Genomic DNA, 21,432 nt, shown 5'->3' on the forward strand with positions numbered 1-21,432 from the left:
AATTTGCTGTGGGCGGGGAAACAAGCGAGGATGGAACTGCGCACTATGACGCTACCGTATGCTAGAGGGGGCTTCAAAGTACCAGACTTCTACTTATATTACATATGCGCTCAGGCGCAATACGCACACTTCTGGTACCACGAAGTGCCCTTTCTGACGCATGTGGCCGTGGAAGCGGGCGACACTGACCCGATCCCACTAGACAGCATACTGACGCATAAACGCACTAGGCTGCACGACCGTGACATTAATCCGGTTAACGCAACCTCAGAGGCATGGAGACTTATGGGTAAAGCAGCAAACTGCCTTCCACTTTATGCACCCACGCTTCCACTAGCACATCACCCGGCCCTTTCGGTAACGCAGGAGCGGGTCGGCATGGATCTGTTTAGGCGGGCTGGAATAGATACACTGGGGGACCTGTACAAAGATGGCATTTTCCAGACACTGGACAAGCTACAATACATCAGAAACCCATCTCCACTTTTTAGTTTCAACTACTATAGGCTACAGAGAGCACTTCGGGAACATTATCCGTCTCATCCGGAAGAGCCACCTACCCTTGAACCCCTACGACTGCTCCTCACTACACCCACAGCATCTCACCTAGTGTCCAAGCTATATGCAAATATACAGGAGGCAGTGGGGGAACATACATATAAGGCTAGGGACAAATGGAGCGCTGGGCTGGCAGAACCCCTAACGGATGCGGAATGGGAATCCTCCTGCATGCTTACGGGTATGCTGACACCGAATGGAAACTTGAAAATCATACATTACAAGTATTTGCATCAGGTGTACCACACGCCGCAGAGGCTATATAAATATGGTTTGAGGGAAGATTCACTATGTTGCAGGTGTAAACAAGAGGATGCGGACTTCATGCATCTAGCTTGGCACTGTCGTAAAGTGGCGGGATATTGGGAACAAGTCATACAAATTTTGAACGATATGCTTGGGGTTTCCATGCTGTGTGACGCGAAAATCTGTCTGTTGGGTATTGTTCCACAACTGAGAGCCTTGAAACGCAAATGTTGTGCTATTGCACTGTTGCTAGCTAAGAGAAGGGTGTCTCTCCACTGGAACAGCAAGAGGGCCCCGGATGTAAAGCGCTGGATTGAGGATATGGTCTATTGTCGAGACACGCTAACCACGTACGAGGAGGAGCTGCCAGGCAGTTCTAGGCCCAAAGACTATTGGGGGTACCTGCGTGCCTATTTACTAGTCCATGATGCCTCAGGGTCAGAAGCGGGAGTTGAGTGAAGTATACATCTGAAGGTGACAACACAAAGCAAATGAGTATATGATAATGGTACTGAGGAGGGAGGATGCTGTGATGCAGAGTGACTGTAGCAAGGGGAGACTTACAAGTTGGGTAATACACTGTTCTGTTAAATTCAGTTATGCAATAAAATGGGAAAATGTAAGACTACTGATATATCAGTTGGCGAGTACAGCACTGACATACCAATGGGAGCTATCAGATATCACGCCGCCGGTCCGCTGGATGTCGGCTGATGGGCCGTGTACTACTAATGCTAATGATATCGGTTGCGATTGCATGTAGCCGGCCCAATGCGGTTGTAGGCGAATACACTGTATGTGATTTTCTCTTTTTGTATGTGATGAAAAGTGCACAAAACTTCTTATGCCAATAAAAAAAAAAAAAAAAAAAAAAAAAAAAGGTCTGTCTTTGAGTACTGAAACGATATACCACCTGGTATCAGCGTTCACCCCCTCAAGTGCGAGTGAATCGCAGTAGAAATCAATTGTCGCTTTGGAGCTAGCGCTCTAGATATGCAAATTGACTCTTGGCGGTGTCACCGACACCCGTAACTACAGTTAAGGATCAATCGCTGTGAAATTGGCATAATGGACTCTTGGCGGTGTCACCGACACCCGTAACTGTAGTTAAGGATCAAGCGCTGTGAAATTGGCAAAATGGACTCTTGGCGGTGTCACCGACACCCTTACCCCACCAGGCAGGAAGATTTTGTCAAGTCTTCAAACGCTGTTGCCTCCGGACGTGTGCACCCTTGCACACAGAACAATCAGCGATGTCTTTGTCTCCGGTTTAAGCTTTCATAGCCGACCGGAACCTGCTTGGCACGTCACTTCCTGTGCGCGCGCGACGTACTGCAAAGGCAGCTGAGAGCGGTAGTTTTCGGGAGGGCTGCCTCCTCCTTCCATTCCTCCCGCATCTCGTGGAAAATTACAGCGGCCCTTTTCCAGTAAGCGGGGGAAACATGAGGCTCAGCGGTCGGGGTTCCGACCATGACATCCAGTCCACATACTGTGGTGGGTTGGCCACCTCGGATGTCCAATCATATTACATGACCTCGCACCTACTGATATTAAATGACTGGTGGTATGGGGACAGGACGGACTCTGCGTATGTGATGGAACGAAGATGCATGGGAACTACAACTCTACATACTGTCTTATACTCGGCTTTTGTGCGCAATACCCTGCCGTCGGCCACCAGAGTGGTATTTCAAGTGTGGAAACTGGCTCTGCGGAGGATGGAGTGGTGGGGTAGATTGACAAAGGAGACTCTCCTCTAGTCTAATGGGAGATTGCCTCAATTAGATGCTCTAGTGGGCTTCCGGGGTTGGGACAATTTAGGGATTTCTACTCTAGGAGACGTGATGAGGGGCACAGTTCTGAAGTCTTTTCAGCATTGAAGCCAAACTGTTTATGGGAGACCTACAGGACCATAAAAGCTCCAAAACGTGTCAGTCTCTAGTAACGAATTGTCCCACCACACTAGATAAACTTAGGGAGGCGTGGGAGGAGGACCTTGGTCCATTGGATGGAGATGAATGGACGGAGGCGCTGGCCTCCCCTCTGGAGGTGGCGATCGTAATGCGGCTCTGCCCAATTTTATTACCTACACCGGGTATATTATACTAGGATCAGGCTGTGAAGGGCAGGCTTGGTGGCATCTCCAACTTGCCTACCATGCGGTCAGGAGGAGGGCACTTTATTTCACACGGTCTGGCAGTGTACAACGATTGCAAAGTTTTGGCGGGAGTTTTGGCCTGTCTTGCAGAGGTGTTGGGCGCTTCCCTTCTCACCAAAATTAGTGCTTTTACATATCATGGAGGGTGTGTGGGGAAATATTTATAAACACCACCTAATGCTATGGGGATTCACACTAGCTAAACAAGACATTGCACGTAAGTGGAAGGCAGTGGTCCCGCCTTCATTGTCAGCATGGAAAAATGGTCTTGATTTCAACATTGGATTTGCGGTTCCTATCTTTAAAGCACGGGGGTGCCTGCAAAAGCATTCCAAGATCTGGAAGTGGTGGGCGGATTATAGAGGCCTCTATCTAGAGCCCATTTCTTCTGGAGATGCTACAGTTTTGGGATGAGTGCGCTGGACGGAGGTGCAAAGGACCAGTGGTTAAGCGGAAACGGTTATTGATGTAGTGGGAGTGGAGGTGATGCTGGAGATGCAGTGCAGAGACAGTGCAATGGGCGGGGGTGGGTTATACTGGTTATGTATAATGTTTTTGTCTTGAAAAATTCATATTTTAAATGTTAATGCAAATTGTTTGTACTTTACACTGTAGCAGATAGCCTCTGGGTTACAGAGCTCGTCATTGTATTTGACACTTGACACAATAAAATATGTTTCTAAAAAAAAATGTATCATACATCATGCATAACTACGTTCCTGCACTTGTTTTATTCCACACGCAGATACAACAAATTCAAATTTGTCCTTGAACACAGAACTCAACAAACTTCTCTTATCCATCCACTTCCCCCCAATTTATTAATCCGCCCCTTGCCTGACCAGCACTGTGCACATGGGCTAGTATCCACGGACAGACTTCGTCATTTGGTACCTCTATCATCACTAAGTAACATTTGCACCGTCTCCAGGGCGAGGGCTGCATTAAAGAAATACACTCATAGGATTAAATTAAATACATTAGACAATTACTGAATTGTTGAATTTTCTTTAGATACCTTTCAAAAGGGCCTGGAAATTCTAGCTGGACGAGTTGGTGACGTCCATCTGGAAAAATAATTTGGCACCAACCAGTTGTGGCATCTTGATGGTTTTGAGAAGTCGGTAATGCAGATGTGTTCACCTTCAAAAATAGCAGATATGATACTTTCTCAGCAGCAACAAAGGTATAAACGCACATGTGGCAACTTTCAAATATATCAAGAAAAACGTGGATTTGGTCTGTTTAAAAGCAAACAAGCACATGTTAACTGCATTTTCTGATCCACTATATCTCCTCTCCCGCAGTGGCTAAAAAGTAATATTTACTTAAATGATTAACAGGCAAATGCATCTGAAGAAAAATTTCAGATTTCTATTAACTCAAAGAGTCAGTGTTCCCGTCCGAGCATCCGGCCGGATAAATAAATAAAGTCCTGCAGTAACACCTGAAACGTTAACAGTTATCCTGCTGTTAGGTAAGCACATTAAAAACAGTCGACAGCATAGCCGTCATATAGGATGACACCCCCCCTCCGTCCTCAATGTAAAATTGTGACGCTAAGAAAAAAACTACAGAGAACTTTAGAAATGATGGTTGAATGTAGCCCACAGAAGCCAATTCTTTACACAATTAAAATGGTAGATTTCAGCCACTACCTCTTTTGTAATACGATTCTTGTGCTATCAATTATTCTTTCAGAGCTTATCTATGTTTTCCTAAACTCTACATCACTGCCTTTAGGATTCTTAGTCCATTGGCCTATTTGTCTCATATCCTTTAATAATGAGAATAGTGATCATCTGTGTGGTTATTTATCCCCCACTTGTTAACTGACCATCTATATACAATCTATGCATAGTCAAGTTTAGTCAATCCTTGGACTTAAAGGATAGGCCTCCATTTGACTTCCTATATCATTGGATTCTAGATTGCTTCAAATATAGCACACAGCTATTCTATACAGCTTCCTTTTTATATTTTGAGCTAAATAGCGTGTTATTGTCTGTATTTTTCTGTATACATTTTTGTGGTTTTCAATATTCTGTTTCATGTTTAATATATTTTCCATTTGTTAAAAGAATAGGATTTTTTACTTGTTTACTAAAATGTACTTTTAATTTACATAAAAATTGAATTCTGTCTTGAGAAAGGCGCTGGTCGCCGAAACGCGCGTCGACATACAACCTACTTTTCATTGTTAAAGGAATTCATAAAGTTTTGTCTTATTTAATTCTTGGTGGTCATTCATAATTTTAAATGATATGGTTTTATTATTCTATATTTGCTTTTCTTAATTAAAATGTATTGTTTGTTTGTTAATTGATGCACCTGTCTATGTTTACATTTCATGAATTATAAAATAGTCTGTACAATAAAAATAAGTTTTTTTAATTGGAAGCTGTTTAGTTCTAGTCTCTGTCCTACCACCATTGAGTGGGCAATCATAAGTTACCGCCTAGGTTGTTTTTTCCATTGTGAAAAACTGGTCGCAAACAGGCAGATATTCAGAATCTGCCCCTTTGCAACCGGTATGTTTGCATTTGGGATGCATCATCCTAAATGCAAAAATTGCAATTTATGTCATCTCTAAATTGCGATTACTTAAATTGCGATTGCATTTAAGGAATCGCAAATTGAGATTCCTTAAATGCAATGCATTAAAGTAAAAAAATTAGCTTTTTCGCGAATAGGGGACACAAATTACCATGAAGTGGAACTTCATGGTAATTTGCAAAAACTTTGAAAAATGCACGTTTGTGCATTTTTTGAAGTTTCATGTTGCACACACACATGCCCTTAGGGCATGTGTGTGTGCAACATATGTGCACAGATCAATTTCAGGGGGTCCTTTTGACACCCTTGCACCCTAAAATTGCATGCACAATTTGTGAGGACCTATTGGTACTCGCAAATTGTGTATGCAATTTCCCATTCATTACTGGCCCATAGGAATGAATGGGAAGCCATTCCTTATTTGCGACTCGTAATTTGTGAGTCGCAAATAAGGAATGGTTAGAAATCACTATTTTTACAGCGATTCCTACATGCATAGGCTTTTGTGAGTCCTTAATTGCGAATCCTTAACTATCGCAATTAAGGACTCGCAAAATCTTACCTTGATGCATGTTCCAGTTAGTGAACACATCATCAACGCTACAAACAATAAAGACATTTACAATTCTAGTCATAATAGCAGCAGAAACGGTATCATTAATAACCTTAGCATTGGTGTGCATTTGTTTTGCCATTGAGAACGGATGCATACCTGTGATCCTGTAAGGTACGAGGTAAAATTCCAAACCATGTGCAGGGTGAGGCCATCAAAAAAGTCTGCGATCACTCGGTTATCAGAAAAAGCTGAAAATCTTCCCAAGCTTTCAAGAGTGGCTTGCTGCAAAATTATCGGTTGTTCAGCAGGGCGATCAGCAGCAGACACCTGTTGTAGGGACATGTAATGCTTGTTAGTTGCAACCAGGTCTACATGTGTCACTCGAACTAAGGAGGAGGAAATCACTATTCCAGAAAACTAGTTCACCGCTAGTGGTTAGTTGAGTCTCAGGGTCCTGGCTTTACTGTCTGCCCGACCATGCTCTTGAAACATAGATACAGTCTGAGCAAAACTGCTCATCTTACTGTCAAGTTTCACAACCGGAAACTGGATGTTTTTTATTGGGTTTTCAAAGCAGAAATCAAACATAGTTAACAAGACAGGCAAAGTGAAACAGTTATCCACGACCCACTGGCCACGTAACAACACAAGGATGATCTTGACAATCCCTGGAGCCCACAATAGTCCCACAAAATACCCCATATCCTACGATGTTTATGTGGGCTGCAATGTGCTGTGTGCACCGGTTCATAGCCCGCTGCCAAACCTGCAAACCCATAGCAGCAGTCAAAGTCCAGTTCCGGGCTATATCCCGCTTACCAAGTAGAGTTCCCAGCCCCACAAGACACCTCACAGATGGCTTTCCACCCAGGTCATTCAACAATCCCAGGAGAGCAACCTGGGCTGAGCAATCAACTGGTCTGGCCATCACCCACAGAAAACCCGGGAGAACCGGTACCCATGTATGATGGGGCACGACCAGACTACATGATAAAAATCTTCTGAGTCTGCTCTACATCTTTGGCATGTGGATGTTGGGAGCTTACCGGCCCACCATAACCGCAACAACGTTAGGCTTGTAGTGTGCAGAACATTCACTTTAATCATTTGGAGTTGAGAGGAAATAGTCAGTTTTCTTGGGGCCATAAGCACCTCCATCCATTCCCCATCCTCTAAGGCACCCACCCAGGATTCTCACCGTTGGCAGAGGGTGGCAAGCAAATCAGGGGAGTTGATCACCAGAGAGTGGTAGATCTAGGAGAACCCACCCTGCCCCAGGGGAGACATGATAACCTTAACCTCTATGGAACTGATTTCAGGGCCTCCCAAAGAGAGGACTGATGGCATGACAGGGCAAGGCAGAGCTGCAAGAAACAGAAAAACTGGGAGTGGTGCAGTAGGAAGTCAGTCTGCAAGTTGGAGAAGCCTTGCAAATGGGTGCCGTACCACAAGTCGCCCAGGTGTGAGATACCGATCAGGTTGCACCTCCCACACCCCTCCAGGCCAGCCACTTGATGAAGCAGTGCACCCTTCTAGAGGGATTCTGGAGAGTAACCCTGCCCCCGACCAGTCCACCTAGCACCTACCTGCCACACTTCGAAAATCACCTTAGTTAAGTCCGGCAGGGATCGAGGACCTGTACAGGTGATCTACGATCGCATCCCACAACAGGGGCGACAGTCCCACACTGTATGTCGGGTCCTCTTGTCCACCATGAAATCAGTCGTTCAGAACCACAAACTGGGAAGCTCAGTAAGAGAGCTGCCAGTCAGCTACCGAAAGGCAACTGTCGAAGGTGGACTGTACACGTTTGCAGAAGGCAATGCATGGAACCTGAAGTCCCACAAAATAGGACACACCAAGGCCTGAATGCAACAAAACCACAATCTAGGGATATTATGAGGGACGTTTTGCAAACCATACAGGAAAAGTGGTAGCACCATCATTATGAACGAGGCAGTCCTCTCCATGATGTTAAGACGTAAGGAAGACCACAGCTTTGAACGCTTCGGCATGAGAGCCACTAGGGGAGTCAGGTTCCAGGCAAGATAGGAAGGAGCGAGATGTAAATGTAGAGGTAGAGAAATCTCAACCGGCTGAAAGGTAGATGCCAGTCAGCTAGATCACTGAGGACTTAAAGTGGTTAACCAGTAAACCGGATACCTGGCCATTAAGATCAAGCATGTATAATATTCTAGGGCCCGTCGTTACAGGGTCGCTCAGGAAGAGCGACATGTCGATGTACAGGGCGATAAAGTCCACCTCGACCCCGTCACAGCGAACCCACATCTCCAGAGGCTCAATTGCCAAAGCGAAGTGAAGGGGGAACAGGGGACATCCCTGCCTGGTCTCACTCTGAATCGGGAGTACCAGGAAAAGGGACCCGTTTACCCGAATCATGGCCGTGTGACTGGCGTACATGGTTTGTACATGGGAGATGAAGCAGGGCCCGAAGCTCATCCGAGCCAGAACATCTTAGAGAAAGTCTCGGTCGAGGGAGTCGAAAGCCTTCTCAAAGTGTATGAGGAGAATGCAGTTAGACTCAGTGTTGGACTAGGCCCTTTTTGCAGGGTCATCCTTGATCTTTTTGCCTTCCTTCTGTATTTTTTCTGACCTTTAGTTGGCTGTTTTATGACTCTGGGCACTTTACCACTGCTGATCAGTGCTAAAGTGCATATGCTCTCCCTATTATAAATTGATGTATGGATTAGTGACTCCATGATTGGCTGGTTTGGTTTACCTGTCAGACCCTAGTACAGTGCACCTGGGGTGCCCAGGGCTGGTAAATCCAAATGCTGCTGGCGGACTTGTAGCACTGGTTGTGCCACCCACAGAAGCAGCCTGTAAAAGTGTGTATAAGGCTTGCCATTGCAGAGCCTGTGTGTAGCCTGGCACTGCCATGCTGACTGGGCAAGTGCACCCACTTGCCAGACCCTAAACCTTCCCTTTTCTTCATATCAGACACCCCTATGGTAGGGCCCAAGGGCAGGGTGCATTTTAGGTAAAAGGTAGGACACGCCCTGATGTGTGTGGCATGTCCTAATAGTGAATTACAGCCATTTCCGTTTTTCACTATTGCAAGGCTAACTGTTCCCCATAAGCCAGAATTGGCAGTTTGATTATTACAACTTATAATCCTAACTGACTCAGGGAACCAGGTGGAAATTAGAGTTTAGTATGCTTGAACTCAGAATGATAAAATACATCTTTTAGTGAAGATGGTTTTAACATTCTGTATTTGGAAATACCACTTTTAGAAAGTAGGTATTTTCTTGTCTAACCATCCAAGCCTGCCTCTGCTAGGTTGTGTATTCCTTGTCTGGAGTTTGAGTGACAGGGGCTGGGGGATTCCAGAAGACAGTGTGAGTCAGCACACGGCTGAATAGAGAGATCTGCATGCAGATGGGAGGGAGGAGATGCACCTTGGACCTGAATAGGGCGGTGCCTTCCCTCCACAATGCTGGCTCCACCTCCTGTGGTGTTTCTGATGTCCCTGGCCTGCACTGTGAAAGGAAAGAAGGTGTCTTGTCAACAAAGTGCTCCAGGACTGGCCAGAACTGGTTTGGACTAGGCAAAGGCCTCTCTGCATTCAGAGAACAAAGAGAAACTGTGTATAAAAAGGGGGACCCAGACCCCAGAACTTTAGATCACTATTGGGAAACAAGAAGAAATCATTGCTGAGGAGAGGAACCAGAGAGACTATCCCTAAGATGAAGTGCTGCTTGGGGCATTGGCCTGCAGTCGTTGCCTAACTGCCAAAGAGAGGCGAGAGGAACTTTGTGTGTACTTTTATCAACTTGTGAAGGATCTCCAAGAGCTTGAGATAGAGCTTGCCTCCTGCTGAAGTCTCGGGGACAACAGACTACACCCACCAGCTCCCCATGAGTTCTTTGGAAGTGCCTGCAGTTGTGTTGGGCTTTCTGAGGAACTGTGTGTTGCAAGGAGCTGGAAGCATGACTCGCGGAGAAGAAGCGTGTCGCCATCACAGCCGCTGTCATCGCATCGCCGGAGAAGAGGATCGACATCGCATCAGACCCCTCCGCATCAACGGAGAAGCGTGTCGCCACCGCTGCAGCTTTTGCATCATTGTAGAAGCGCCTCGCATCGCAGGAGAAGAGGGTGGACGCCGCTGCATCAACAGGAAGTGTATCGCAGGGCCTGCCGCGGCTCAGAAGAATCGTTGAGTCGCCGCATGGCGGTCGGGCGCGCGCGCATCTTGTCGCAACCAAGAGAAGACGCCATCTTTGTTTCATTGCACCGGATCTTCATCGCATCACGGCGCTGCTGGTCGCATCGCCACAGAAGCGCAGTAAGAAACCGACGCATCACCTCCCCTCTCCGAGAAGAACCAATGCATCCCCTACGCATCAGTAGGGACCCGACGCATCACCGTTCTTGCGTGTAAGGAACCGACGCACCACCTTCCCAGCAACACTTTCGTTGTATGCGTTACGCATCTCAAGGTACATTGAACTCAAAGTGTCGCATTTTAACATCGAAAGAGAACTGAGCTAAATCTACCATTTTAAGTACAATATTGTGTTTTTTTGTTGTTTGTGGTCTTGTGTTAAGTCTATATCAAATACTTTTTTCATACTACAACTTGTGTGGTATCCATCTGTAGTGTTGTCACTGGGTTACTGTATATGTTCACAAATGCTTTAAACATAGCCTCTGAGATAAGCCTGTCTGCTCGTGCCAAGCTATCAAGTGTACCCCTTACCCTGACTAGATGCAAGGGTGCCTATTTGTCAAAGGTACCTACCTCTGCCAACTAGAGACCCCCAAATCTAACATTTGTGGTCAGCGGTGAGGATTCTGGACTTGCATTTGTGACTCAGTTCAGTTTATAACTTTATTCGAATGTTTAAAAAACATCATATAAGTATACAGTTAAAAAACATTACATGTACAGGATTCATAAAAAGATGAACAGGGATAACCTTGACACAAGGTGTGCGGGTTGCTGCACATAAATTTACGCGAAAACCATACTAAGTCTAGCTCTAATAGATTTCAAAATAAAAGTGGCAGTAAAAAAACATATATCAGGGCTTGAGAGTGAGAAAAGAAGCCTCAAGGCGGTACCTGTAGTATACATGGAATATTTAAGAAACATAGGCTTGAGGTAGCAAATACGCTGCGCTTTATACAAAGGACATTGTAGTAAAAAGTGCGATGTGCTTTGTTTGGTAAAACCGTCACATGGACAAGGAGTAACTGGATGAGATTTCATTGTTGGGAAGGCAACCAGGTTATGTACTATACCTAATCTCAATCTTGAGAGGACAAACTGGTGAGACTGTCTGTGGATAACATTGAGGTACATAGGAATACCACAGCTATCATCTTTCAATGAAAAGTGAAAAATATGTGTGGAATATTCTCTGGTAGCATACCTTCGCACATCCGATTTCGCCCTAAGATAGACATTTTTTAGTTCCGGTTTACTAACTGAGTTCAAACAGGTAGGGTCATTACATAAGTCCATGTCAAACAAGTCCTTGACAGTCGCAACTACATATTTTAACCATGGTATACTTAAAACTTTATCCAAGAGTAAGCAGTCCTTGATGATGTCTTTGGTAAAGGCAGTTTCCGTCTTGGTAAAAATGGATTTCCATACCAACAGTGGCCTTAGTCCGGTAAGATCGGACAGGTAATCCAAATCTAGTTCCAAATGGGTTAAAACAGTAGATGCCGAGGAGGGGAGACAAAGCAGCCGTTTGATGAACTTGTTTTCTTTGGTTTGCAGGGCCCTGGCATTGCAGTGTCCCCACACCCCCGAGCCATACAATGCTATCGAGGTACATCTGTGGTTGAATATAGTCAGCATATCAGCAATACGGCGGCTTCCTACTTTAGAGGCAAAGCGGAAGACGCCTAAGGAGGCTTTCCCCATTCTGGCTTTGACATTAATCTCCTCTGGGGCCCACGATCCTCTATCATTAAAAGTAACACCCAAATAACAAAAATTGGTAACAATTTCAATATGGTTTTCCTTAAAACAGAAGGGTTTAAAAAGTTTCAGCTTTTTCCCACACACCATGACAAACGTTTTGGAATTATTGACTTTAAGTTTCCTTCTCTGTATAAAATCATAGAACCCGTCCATCAGTTTTTGGAGGCCTATAGGTGTCCTGGACAATAGAACCGTATCGTCGGCATAGAGTAGTACCGGTATAGGGGTGCCTCCTGCTTGTGGGGCATCGGCATGGATTTGCTTTAATTCTTGCTCAACCGAGTTAATGAAGAGCGAAAAAAGCAACGGGGCCAATACACATCCCTGCCGGATGCCAGATCTTACTCTAATCTTTCGGGTGCACTCCCCCTCTGGACCATAGCGGATTTGGGCAGATAAGTTTGAGTAAAGTGTTGCTAAAAAATGAATAATATCAGGGGGGGCTCCCATACCCAATAAAGTTGTCCATAACAGGGCATGATCGACCAGATCGAAAGCGCTTGAAAGATCTGCGAAACACAAAAATAGTGATCCCGGCTTGGCCTTGGTATACTTCCCAATTAAAAGGTTCAAGTTGATACATTGTTCAATCGTACCAAGGCCCTTTCTGAAGCCATATTGGGATGGGGCAAGAATATGGTTGTCTAAGGCCCAATCTTCCAAACGTGCTAACAGGACCCTACTCAAGATTTTTAGTGAGGAATCCAGAAGGGAGATAGGGCGGTAGTTTTTAGCCTCTCCTCTATCCCCCTTCTTATAAATTGGGATAATAATGGATTCACCCCAAGTAGAGGGAGTCCTGTTATCCATAGCAGCATTAAAAGCTATGGTCAATAACGGGCTCCAGAGAGCTGGATCAAATTTGTATAGGTCGATTGGTACCCCATCTGGGCCTGGAGCCTTTCCCCCTTTACTATTCATTATTGCCATATCCACCTCATGGATCGTAATTCTCGGAGTTTGAACTGGGGTAATACAGATAGAATTAAAAATATCATTGGGCTCTCCAGTAGGATCAAAGATCCCTGAGAAGTGGGACACCCAACCATCTTCACTAACTTGGGCAGTGAGGACAGGGAATTCCTCTTTTTGCAGGAAGGGGCTGTTGATGGTACTCCAGAATAGTTTGCTGTCCCGGAGAGCTGCAGCTTTGCTCAGATCTTCCCAGGCTATTTCTCTTAGTTCTTGTTTCCTGATTTTGAGCTCATTTTTATAATTGGCCCTCAGAGATATAACCGCTTCCCTGTCTCTCGGAGTTGTGGAGAGGGCAAGTTTAAGGGCTTTTAGTGCCCTTGTACATGCTTGGTTGAACCAACCCTGTGTATCCCGTCTAGTTTTAGCCTTCCTTGTAGTGAGGGTTTGCTTAATTATGGCACCCAACTTCTCAAAGTTATTTACAGATTGGTCTGGGGGGGCTTCCGTATCAAGGCAACTAAGTATCGTATTTAGACCAGCTTTCACCACCCTACAATGTAAATTCTCTTCTTTTTCCCCACACCACTTGATGCGAGTCCCATTTGGTCTGCATGGGATAATGTCGTCAACAACCCTGCCGGAAAATACATCCCTATGGTGCTCACAGTATATGATCATAGTAAGAGCATTATGGTCACTCAGACCAAGGTCTAAGATCTGTGGGACCAAACAATGGGGAGCTACCCGGTTGGAGATGATCAAAAAATCAATAATAGAGGTTGTGTTTCTCCCCGTGAAGGTTGGCGGCAGGTTACCCTCATTGTCAGGGGCATGTTGGTGGATGATTACATCAAGTTTTAGCATCAGGTTGTTAAGAGAAGTGCCATATGGAGAGTGTAAAAAGTGTAGTAAATTCTCCCCATTTTCACCATCGTATCCACATGTAGTTGAATATGAGAGGGGGCAAGTTCTGATGTTAAAATCTCCCCCCCATTTGTGACTCATATACAGTGATTGGTGAACACTACTAGTGAGTGCAGACCAAAACGCAACCACATACTTTTTGGTAGATTGATTTCCTGGGATTTTCTATTTTTGCAAAGAACTGCCAAGTTTAACCACCATGAAGAAAGCAGTATCCATAGCATCTGTTGATTATGAGTGGGAAGAGGAGAAACTGGAATGCTACAATGTGAAACCGCTAAAGCACTTCTGCAGGAAATTTAAAGTTGCAATGACCGGTCTCTCCAAGAAGGATGAGTTCCAAAAGCCACTGGGGGCCTGGGTCGAAGCAAGGAATACCCGTGTAAATGAGGAAGGGGATGAGAATGCAGATGAGCAGCTGGAAGGTCCATTGGGTCCAGGGGGGAGGAGAGCAACCGCCCCAGCAGGTAGCAGTATTTCTGCCAAAGGCCTGTCCCCAGAGGAGCTGGAGGACAGGGAAAGAAATAGGATGCATGAGTTGGAGCTAGCCAAAATGAATGGGCAGTTAGAGAATAGGAAATTGGCCTTAGAGGAAAAGAGGATGCAGGTTGAGCATGAGTTGAGAATGAGGGAGCTTCATTTGGAGCTCAAGAGGCTTGAGGCCATGAGTGTTTCAGCCAAGAAAAAAGAAATTTGGGTAGCTCAGCAAGTGAGCTTTGCTGAGTTGGAGGTGCAGTCCAGCTCAGATGGTGGCAGCAAAATTTAATTATCTAGTGCTGAGGGAGTAGTACACACACCCAGAGATTTGGCGCCTGACTTGAAGGAGGGGATTAACATACACCAGGAGGTTCAAGGATATGAGGTAGCCCCAGTAGTACGTAGTGTCCCTGAGGAGAATGGGGAAACTGATGCAGGTGTTCATGGTCCTAGTGGTGGGCGGGACACTCTACTGACTCTAGATGAGAGGTGCAGGGAGAGGGGTTACCCCATGGTTGAAGTCCTGGTGTGTGAGTGTGAAGACAGCCCAGAAGAGTGTGGGTTGAGTGACAGAGACAGTCAGATACTGTCTTGCCAATCTCAGGAGAGTGGGGTAGAGTAAGTGTGGGAGGCACTGGATGGTGAAGTGAATGATAGTTTGGTTAACCCTTGTAGGGGGCTGTGTGATCCAATCCTGATAGAGCATATTGTGTAAGTCCCTGTTTTCCAGAGCTATGCCAACACCTGTTGGAGAGTAAGTTCTCTGACCCCAGGGAGCCCACATTGGAGGCAGACATTTTGGTGGATTCCAGAGGGTCTGGAGAGGCATTGGGGAGGGACCCTGAGGGGAATGGCTCAGGTATCTTCCAACCCAGAGTGGTGGTAGTGGTTCAGAGTAGCCCAGTTAGGTCCCGTTGTAGGGGGAGGGGTGTTTGGACTCACGTCCTGTCTCAGTGGAGAAGGAATGAGTGTGGGGCTGCGTGTCCCAGGGTGCCGAAAATCCAATCTCAGAGCCTGGATGGTTCTTTAAGGGAACACCAGGTGGGTAGTCTAGGGTGTCCAGATGGGCTGCCCATTGAGGGGGATCCCCTTATGTCTGGTGAACTGGGCGTGTCTGTAAGAAGGCCTCCATCAGTTCTGGTGTCTGACAGTGCCACTTCTTAGGGTGCAGGTGTCCAGAGTGGTGGGGTGAGAGGGGGGAAAGAGTCCCCAGTGGAAGCACCAGTGGGTCAGGGGCCAGCCAGAAGGGCTGAGTCACCAAGGAGTGACCATGGTGACACCATTTCTGTTCAAGGGAATCTTCACGCACTGTCAGATTGACAGGGGTCAGGAGATCTGGGCCAGGCAAACTATCACACAACACATGAGTTATGTGTTACCCTCAGAGGGAGCATGCTTGCTCCCAAGGAAGTCTTGGTGCGCCGGGCATGTGTTCAACCACCGGGTACAGACCCTGTGTTGGAGAGCAGGGTTTAGGTGTTGTCTGACCTGAAGGAAGGGATAACTGTAAACAGTGTCCTAACCGGTTGGTCTTACAGGTGTACCACTCCAGGTGGGAGGGTACAGCACTCTGAAAGGGGGTCCAGAGGTTATGGATTCCTTGTCTGGAGTCTGAGTGACAGGGGCTTCCAGGAGACAGGATGAGTCAGCACAGGGCTGAATAGAGAGATCTTCATGCAGATGGTAGGGAGGAGTTGCACCTGGGACCTGAATAGGGCTGTGCCTTCCCTCCACAATGCTGGCTCCACCTCCTGTGGTGCGTCTGATGTCCCTGGCCTGCACTGTGAAAGGAAAGGAGGAGTCTTGTCAACAAAGTGCTCCAGCACTGGCCAGAACTGGTTTGGACAAATAGAAACTGTGTATAAAAAGGGGGACCCAGACCCCAGAACTTTAGATCACTTTTGGGAAACAAGAAGAAACCTTTTCTGAGGAGAGGAACCAGAGAGACTGAGGAGAGACCATCCATAAGCTGAAGTGCTGCTTGGGGGATTGGCCTGCAGTGGTTGCGTAACTGCCAAAGAGAGGAGAGAGGAACTTTATGTGCACTTTCATCAACTTGTGAATGATCTCCAAGGGCTTGAGATAGGGCTTGCCTCCTGCTGAAGTCTCAGGGACAACAGACTTCACCCACCAGCTCCCCTAGAGTTCTTTGGAAGTGCCTGCAGTTGTGTTGGGCTTTCTGAGGAACTGCATGTTGCAAGGAGCGACGTCGCATCAGATGCCGCCGCATTAGTGGCGAACGGTGTCGCCACCGCTGCAGCTGTTGCAGCATCATCGAAGCGCCTCGCATCGCCGGAGAAGAGGATCGGCGTCGCACCAGACGCAGCCGCATCACCGGGAAGCGTGTTGCAAGGCCTGTTGCTGCTCAGAAGAATCGTTGAGTCGCCGCACGGCCGTTGGGCGTGCACGCATCGTGCCGCAACTAAGAGAAGACGCCATCTTGGTTTCATTGCACCGGATCTTCATCGCATCATGGCGCTGCTTGTCGCATCGCCACGGAAGGGCAGTAAGAAATGGACGCATCACATCCCCTCACAGAGAAGAACCGACGCATCCCCTATGCATCATTAGGGACCCGACACATCACTGTTCTTGCGTGTAAGGAACCAATGCATCACCTTCCCTGCAACACTTTAGTTGTATAGCGTTACGCATCCTAAGGTACATTGAATTCAAAGTGTTGCATTTTAACATCTAGAGAGAACTAAGCTAATTCTACCATTTTAAGTACAGTATTGTAGATTTGTCAGTTGTGGTCTTGTGTTAAGTCTATATAAAAATACTTATTTTTATACTACAACTTGTGTGGAGTCTATCTGTAGTGTTGTCATTGGGTTACTGTATGTGTTCACAAATGTTATATACACTGCCTCTGGGATAAGCCTGTCTGCTCGTGCCAAGCTACCAAGGGGGTGAGCAGGAGTTATTTTAGGAGTGTACCCCCTTACCCTGACTAGACGCAAGGGTCCCTATTTGTCAAAGGTACCTACCCTACTGTACCCTGCGGATGCACTGCTGTGTACCACAACCTTGAGAAGACACTTAGCCAGAGCTTTGGCATATATTTTAAGCTCAGAATTAATAAGTGAGATGGGGCAATAAGACACGCAATTCACCAGACACTGCCCCACCTTGTGCTGGACCACGATGGTCGCCTAGTTTAACTCTGCAGAGAAATTATCTTTGGTTTTGGTGTTGTTGTAGAGTGACAGTAAGATGGGCAACAACGACTTCTGAAATTTCTTGTAATATTCTACAGCATGGGCACTCACAAACATCTGTCCAAGGGCCACAAAGTACGGTCTGAGGTGAGACCAAGGGCTGAATTGGTGCCAGCTGGGTGGCGTTATGGGGACTGAGTGGATCAGGGATTGTGTAAAGAGGCCTAAAAACATGGTAAATAAACGGGCAAGCATTTATTTGCAGGTTAATAAATCCTTGACCGTTTATTTTAAAAAAATTCTAAATAGAAGTGCTCAGCAGCAGTTGCTTCTGTTCACTACGGGGCCTGCATGTAAATGTCAAGAGTGCCCGCAAGCAGCCCCTGGGTCGTACTTTAAGTAACACTGTTCCACAGGGAAGCCTTTGGGTCCCTGAGTCTTGCCGGGGCTCATGTTGGAAAGAGCTTTATCAACCTCTGCAAAGATGAACAGTTCAGCCAGGTCGGCTGCGTCTTCCACCACAAGAGTGCACAGTGGCAAATCTGTGATCAGCGAAGAAGAGTACTCACACAGTGGTCTTGGGCAGTGAGCGTATAATGTACAATAGTCAGCTGCCACAGTGCTCCTGGTCTCGATGACCAATCCCCGTTCGGGAGCCCGGATACTAGAAATCACACTGTCAGCCAGGCCGCGAGATACCAGCCAGTATAAGAGCTTTCTCGACTTCTCGCCACATCCATAAACCCTGCTCTGAGAGGCAACCCAACATGATTGTGCCTCATCAAGGCATTGCTGCCGTAGTGAAAGCCTATCCATCGCAAGCTGACAAGGTTTAGTAGTATCTGCAGTGGACTGTGTCTCCGCCTGTGCTATGCGGGCTTCTAGTCCTTCAATCTGTGACAATTTCTGCTGGTCCCTTCATAAATGACTTATTGGCGGCCCAAAGTGTCCCCAGGGATTCCACCAATCCCACGTTCAGCTCCAGGAAGACATTGAGCTTGCGCAATAGGAACTCTTGTCATGGTGATGACTTTTGCCTTTACACTGTGTTAAGTTAGCATGAGCTTATTAGAAGTTTAAATGCCATTTTTCCTCTCTGCTGCTTCTGCACATGATATTATAAATGTTTAGAGTCTAGCAGAATATTTTGCTTCACACGAGAATAATATGTTTTTCCTATAGTATCATTCTTGCTTGGTAAGCTATGTCTGAACAGTGAGTGCCGAGGCCTTCAAGGTTATTTCAACACCGTAGTTGTTGTTCGGTCTGATCCGCGCACGTTCTAGACATAACACATATGCAGCTGTGGGCACCTCTAGTTTTTGGCGCGTTTAATAATGCACTGCGCAGAGCATGCAGACACAGTTTGGAGAACATTCGCATGCAGAGAGCTGGTGTAGAATATGATGTGATCCCTTTCTACTAGAACCAAAGGTATGGGGCCGCCCTTGTAATCCCAAGAGACCTTCTGTAGATATAATATAATATACTAGCAAGGGAGGGTAAGATTTAGGTGCCATTTAGCCTTCTTCCCTTTAGCATTTTAACATGCTTTCTCCCTTTGTATTTTATGGAATTGTAACTATGCTGATAACTTTATTGCTTATGATATGTTTGCTTGTATTAGCTAAGGTACTGCGCTTGAGAACACTGCATTAGAAATAAATATTTCAAACTTGCATGTGTCCTCATTTACTCCTCGTTTTGGACTGATCTGATAGTATAACTAAAGAGTGTTTATGTGTTCCACGTTACCTGAGGTGTTCTAAGTCCATGTTTTGGGTTGTCTAATCTTTGGGGGTATGGAAGAACCAATGAGACACTGATTGCTAGTCTGGTAGGGGATTTTGGATACTAAGGTGAGTTTTGGCACACCCTAATTCACTGAGGTTCCAAGTCTCTATGCACAGTTCTGTGTAGGAGCAGAATCCCTGCGACACTCTGTTGTGCCACTGTCCACAAGGTTCCAAGCATATAGGCACCTAACCAGACTCTGCCCAGATAAGTGGTAACTGGAGCATGGTCTGAAATATGTTTGGGGAGGATCATCGATCTCGTAGTGAGAAGCAAGTTGGTGGCAGACATGAATACATAGTCCATGCGCAAACTAGTCTTGTGTGCTTCGGAGGTGTGAGTGTAAGCTTGTGCGTAAGGATTCCATGTGCACCAGACATCACAAAGGCCAAGGCAAGACACCCAGTCCACAAGACAGGAAGTCACAGGCATGAAGCCAGCCAAAGCACTTGAACTGTCAGAGGTGGAAGACATCGTCATGTTGAAATCACCACCCATGATAAATCACCCTGCTGATAACTGCCCTCACCGCATCTAACGTAGGGCTGGGCAGCTGGGAGGGTGGGGGAGGGACATAAACACTCAGCGATTTATGGGAATGACCATTAATTACCCCCTCAACAGTAACATAGCTGTCCTGCGGGTCCGACATACTGCGGATGACTACCATGTGGAGGAGTTTGTGAATAGGGATAGCTGTGCCGCGGGAGTCCCTGGTGAAGTCGGCGTGATAAACCTTGTCGTATCCATATCGGGCCAGGAAGGGGCATTGGGTACCAAGAAGGTGCGTTTCTTGTATTAGCACATCAGGTGCATGGGGTTTCACAAAACCTAATACTGCTCCCCGTTTAATAGATGATTGAGGCCATTGACATTCCATTTCATTAATTCAAGAGCCATCAGGTTTCGAGTGTGACACCTCGTTAGTAGTGAAGAGGACTCATTCTGGGATATCCCATTGCTAATATTATCACCAACTAAAAAATGGACAGAGGTAGTACCCGTGTCTGAAATGTGGTGTCAGGGTTGTAAATGGTAGGAGCCATTCAGACAGTGAAGGTCAGCATACATTTAATAATGGGACGAGAAGTAGTCGCATTGACTATTTTCTTAGCAGTGTGGAGCTTTGGCCCCGACTTATAGATATGGCAATACAACCGAGAACAGAGAGAGACCATAACCCCCTATTGTTAACTCTACAGCTAATAGGATTGGGTCGCCAATCAGAGCATATGGAGATAGCAACATCTGATGTAATTATGACCAATGACATGAGAAGGGTAAAATGGCTGATGTTATTGGGAAATGCCCATCATTTAGAGCTGATGAAGACTGCATTGGAAAACACGATATTAATTATTCCAGCTCTAGATCTCAATGCAGATAGCAATCATGCAATTATAAAAGCTCATGAAGATCTCGTCTCTAAACTTAAAGGTTTTTTTATTAAGACTAAAAACACAGTAACCAAGCCCCAAAAAAATCAGCCAAGGGGTACAACAAGGACTGCAGAGCAGAGTATAGGAATCTGTCTCATGCAATAAGGGGGAAGGTAATAGAGGAGGTTAGAATTGCACTGACTGCTTACAAAAAAGCCCAACATATAGCTTAACAGGAGTTTGATGAACTAGGTGGAAAGAATTGACACAAGCTAGCTCTAGGAAAGATATGCAGAAATGTTGGCATATTGTAAAATGGGGGAGTGGAGAAATTTTGCAAACCCTGGTTAACAATGTTCCACCTAAACAGTGGGTTTCTTATTTTGAGGCACAATTTTTTACCGCGACAAACATCGTAAACTCAAACCTCGTTTTAGTCCCTGAGACGACACTGGTTTTTGAGATTAGGGAGGTTGAAATAGCCCTGGATGCAATCCAAGCTGGAAGGGCACCTGGTCCAGATAGAATTCCTGCTGACTTATTTAAATTCGATAAAGCAAACTGGACAAAATACATACATCTATTAGCAAATGCTATAGCGAGAGGGGCTACTCTCCCGGACTCTTGGCGTGGTGCTGAGATTATACTGATCTATAAAAAAGGGGATCGTACCAGCCCAAAAAACTATAGGCCAATAAGTCTAATAGACATGGTGCAAAAGATTATGGCCCGTGTCATGTTGAGCC

The 21,432-nt window shown here is 46.0% G+C and overlaps 1 protein-coding gene across 1 annotated transcript in view; it reads right to left on the reverse strand.

The window, feature by feature from the left end:
• The window catches only part of C2_1H5orf34 (chromosome 2_1 C5orf34 homolog), a 447,867-nt gene that overhangs the window by 59,462 nt on the left and 366,973 nt on the right, over positions 1 to 21,432 (reverse strand). Inside the window, exons 9-10 of the mRNA XM_078675037.1 lie at positions 6,231 to 6,401; positions 3,981 to 4,105 (exon numbers count right to left, since the gene is read on the reverse strand). Coding sequence (XP_078531163.1) covers positions 3,981 to 4,105; positions 6,231 to 6,401 — 296 coding nt within the window. The remainder of the gene's footprint in view (positions 1 to 3,980; positions 4,106 to 6,230; positions 6,402 to 21,432) is intronic.

Source organism: Lissotriton helveticus, chromosome 2_1 (genome assembly GCF_964261635.1).
Source record: "Lissotriton helveticus chromosome 2_1, aLisHel1.1, whole genome shotgun sequence".
NCBI classification, from domain to species: domain Eukaryota; kingdom Metazoa; phylum Chordata; class Amphibia; order Caudata; family Salamandridae; genus Lissotriton; species Lissotriton helveticus.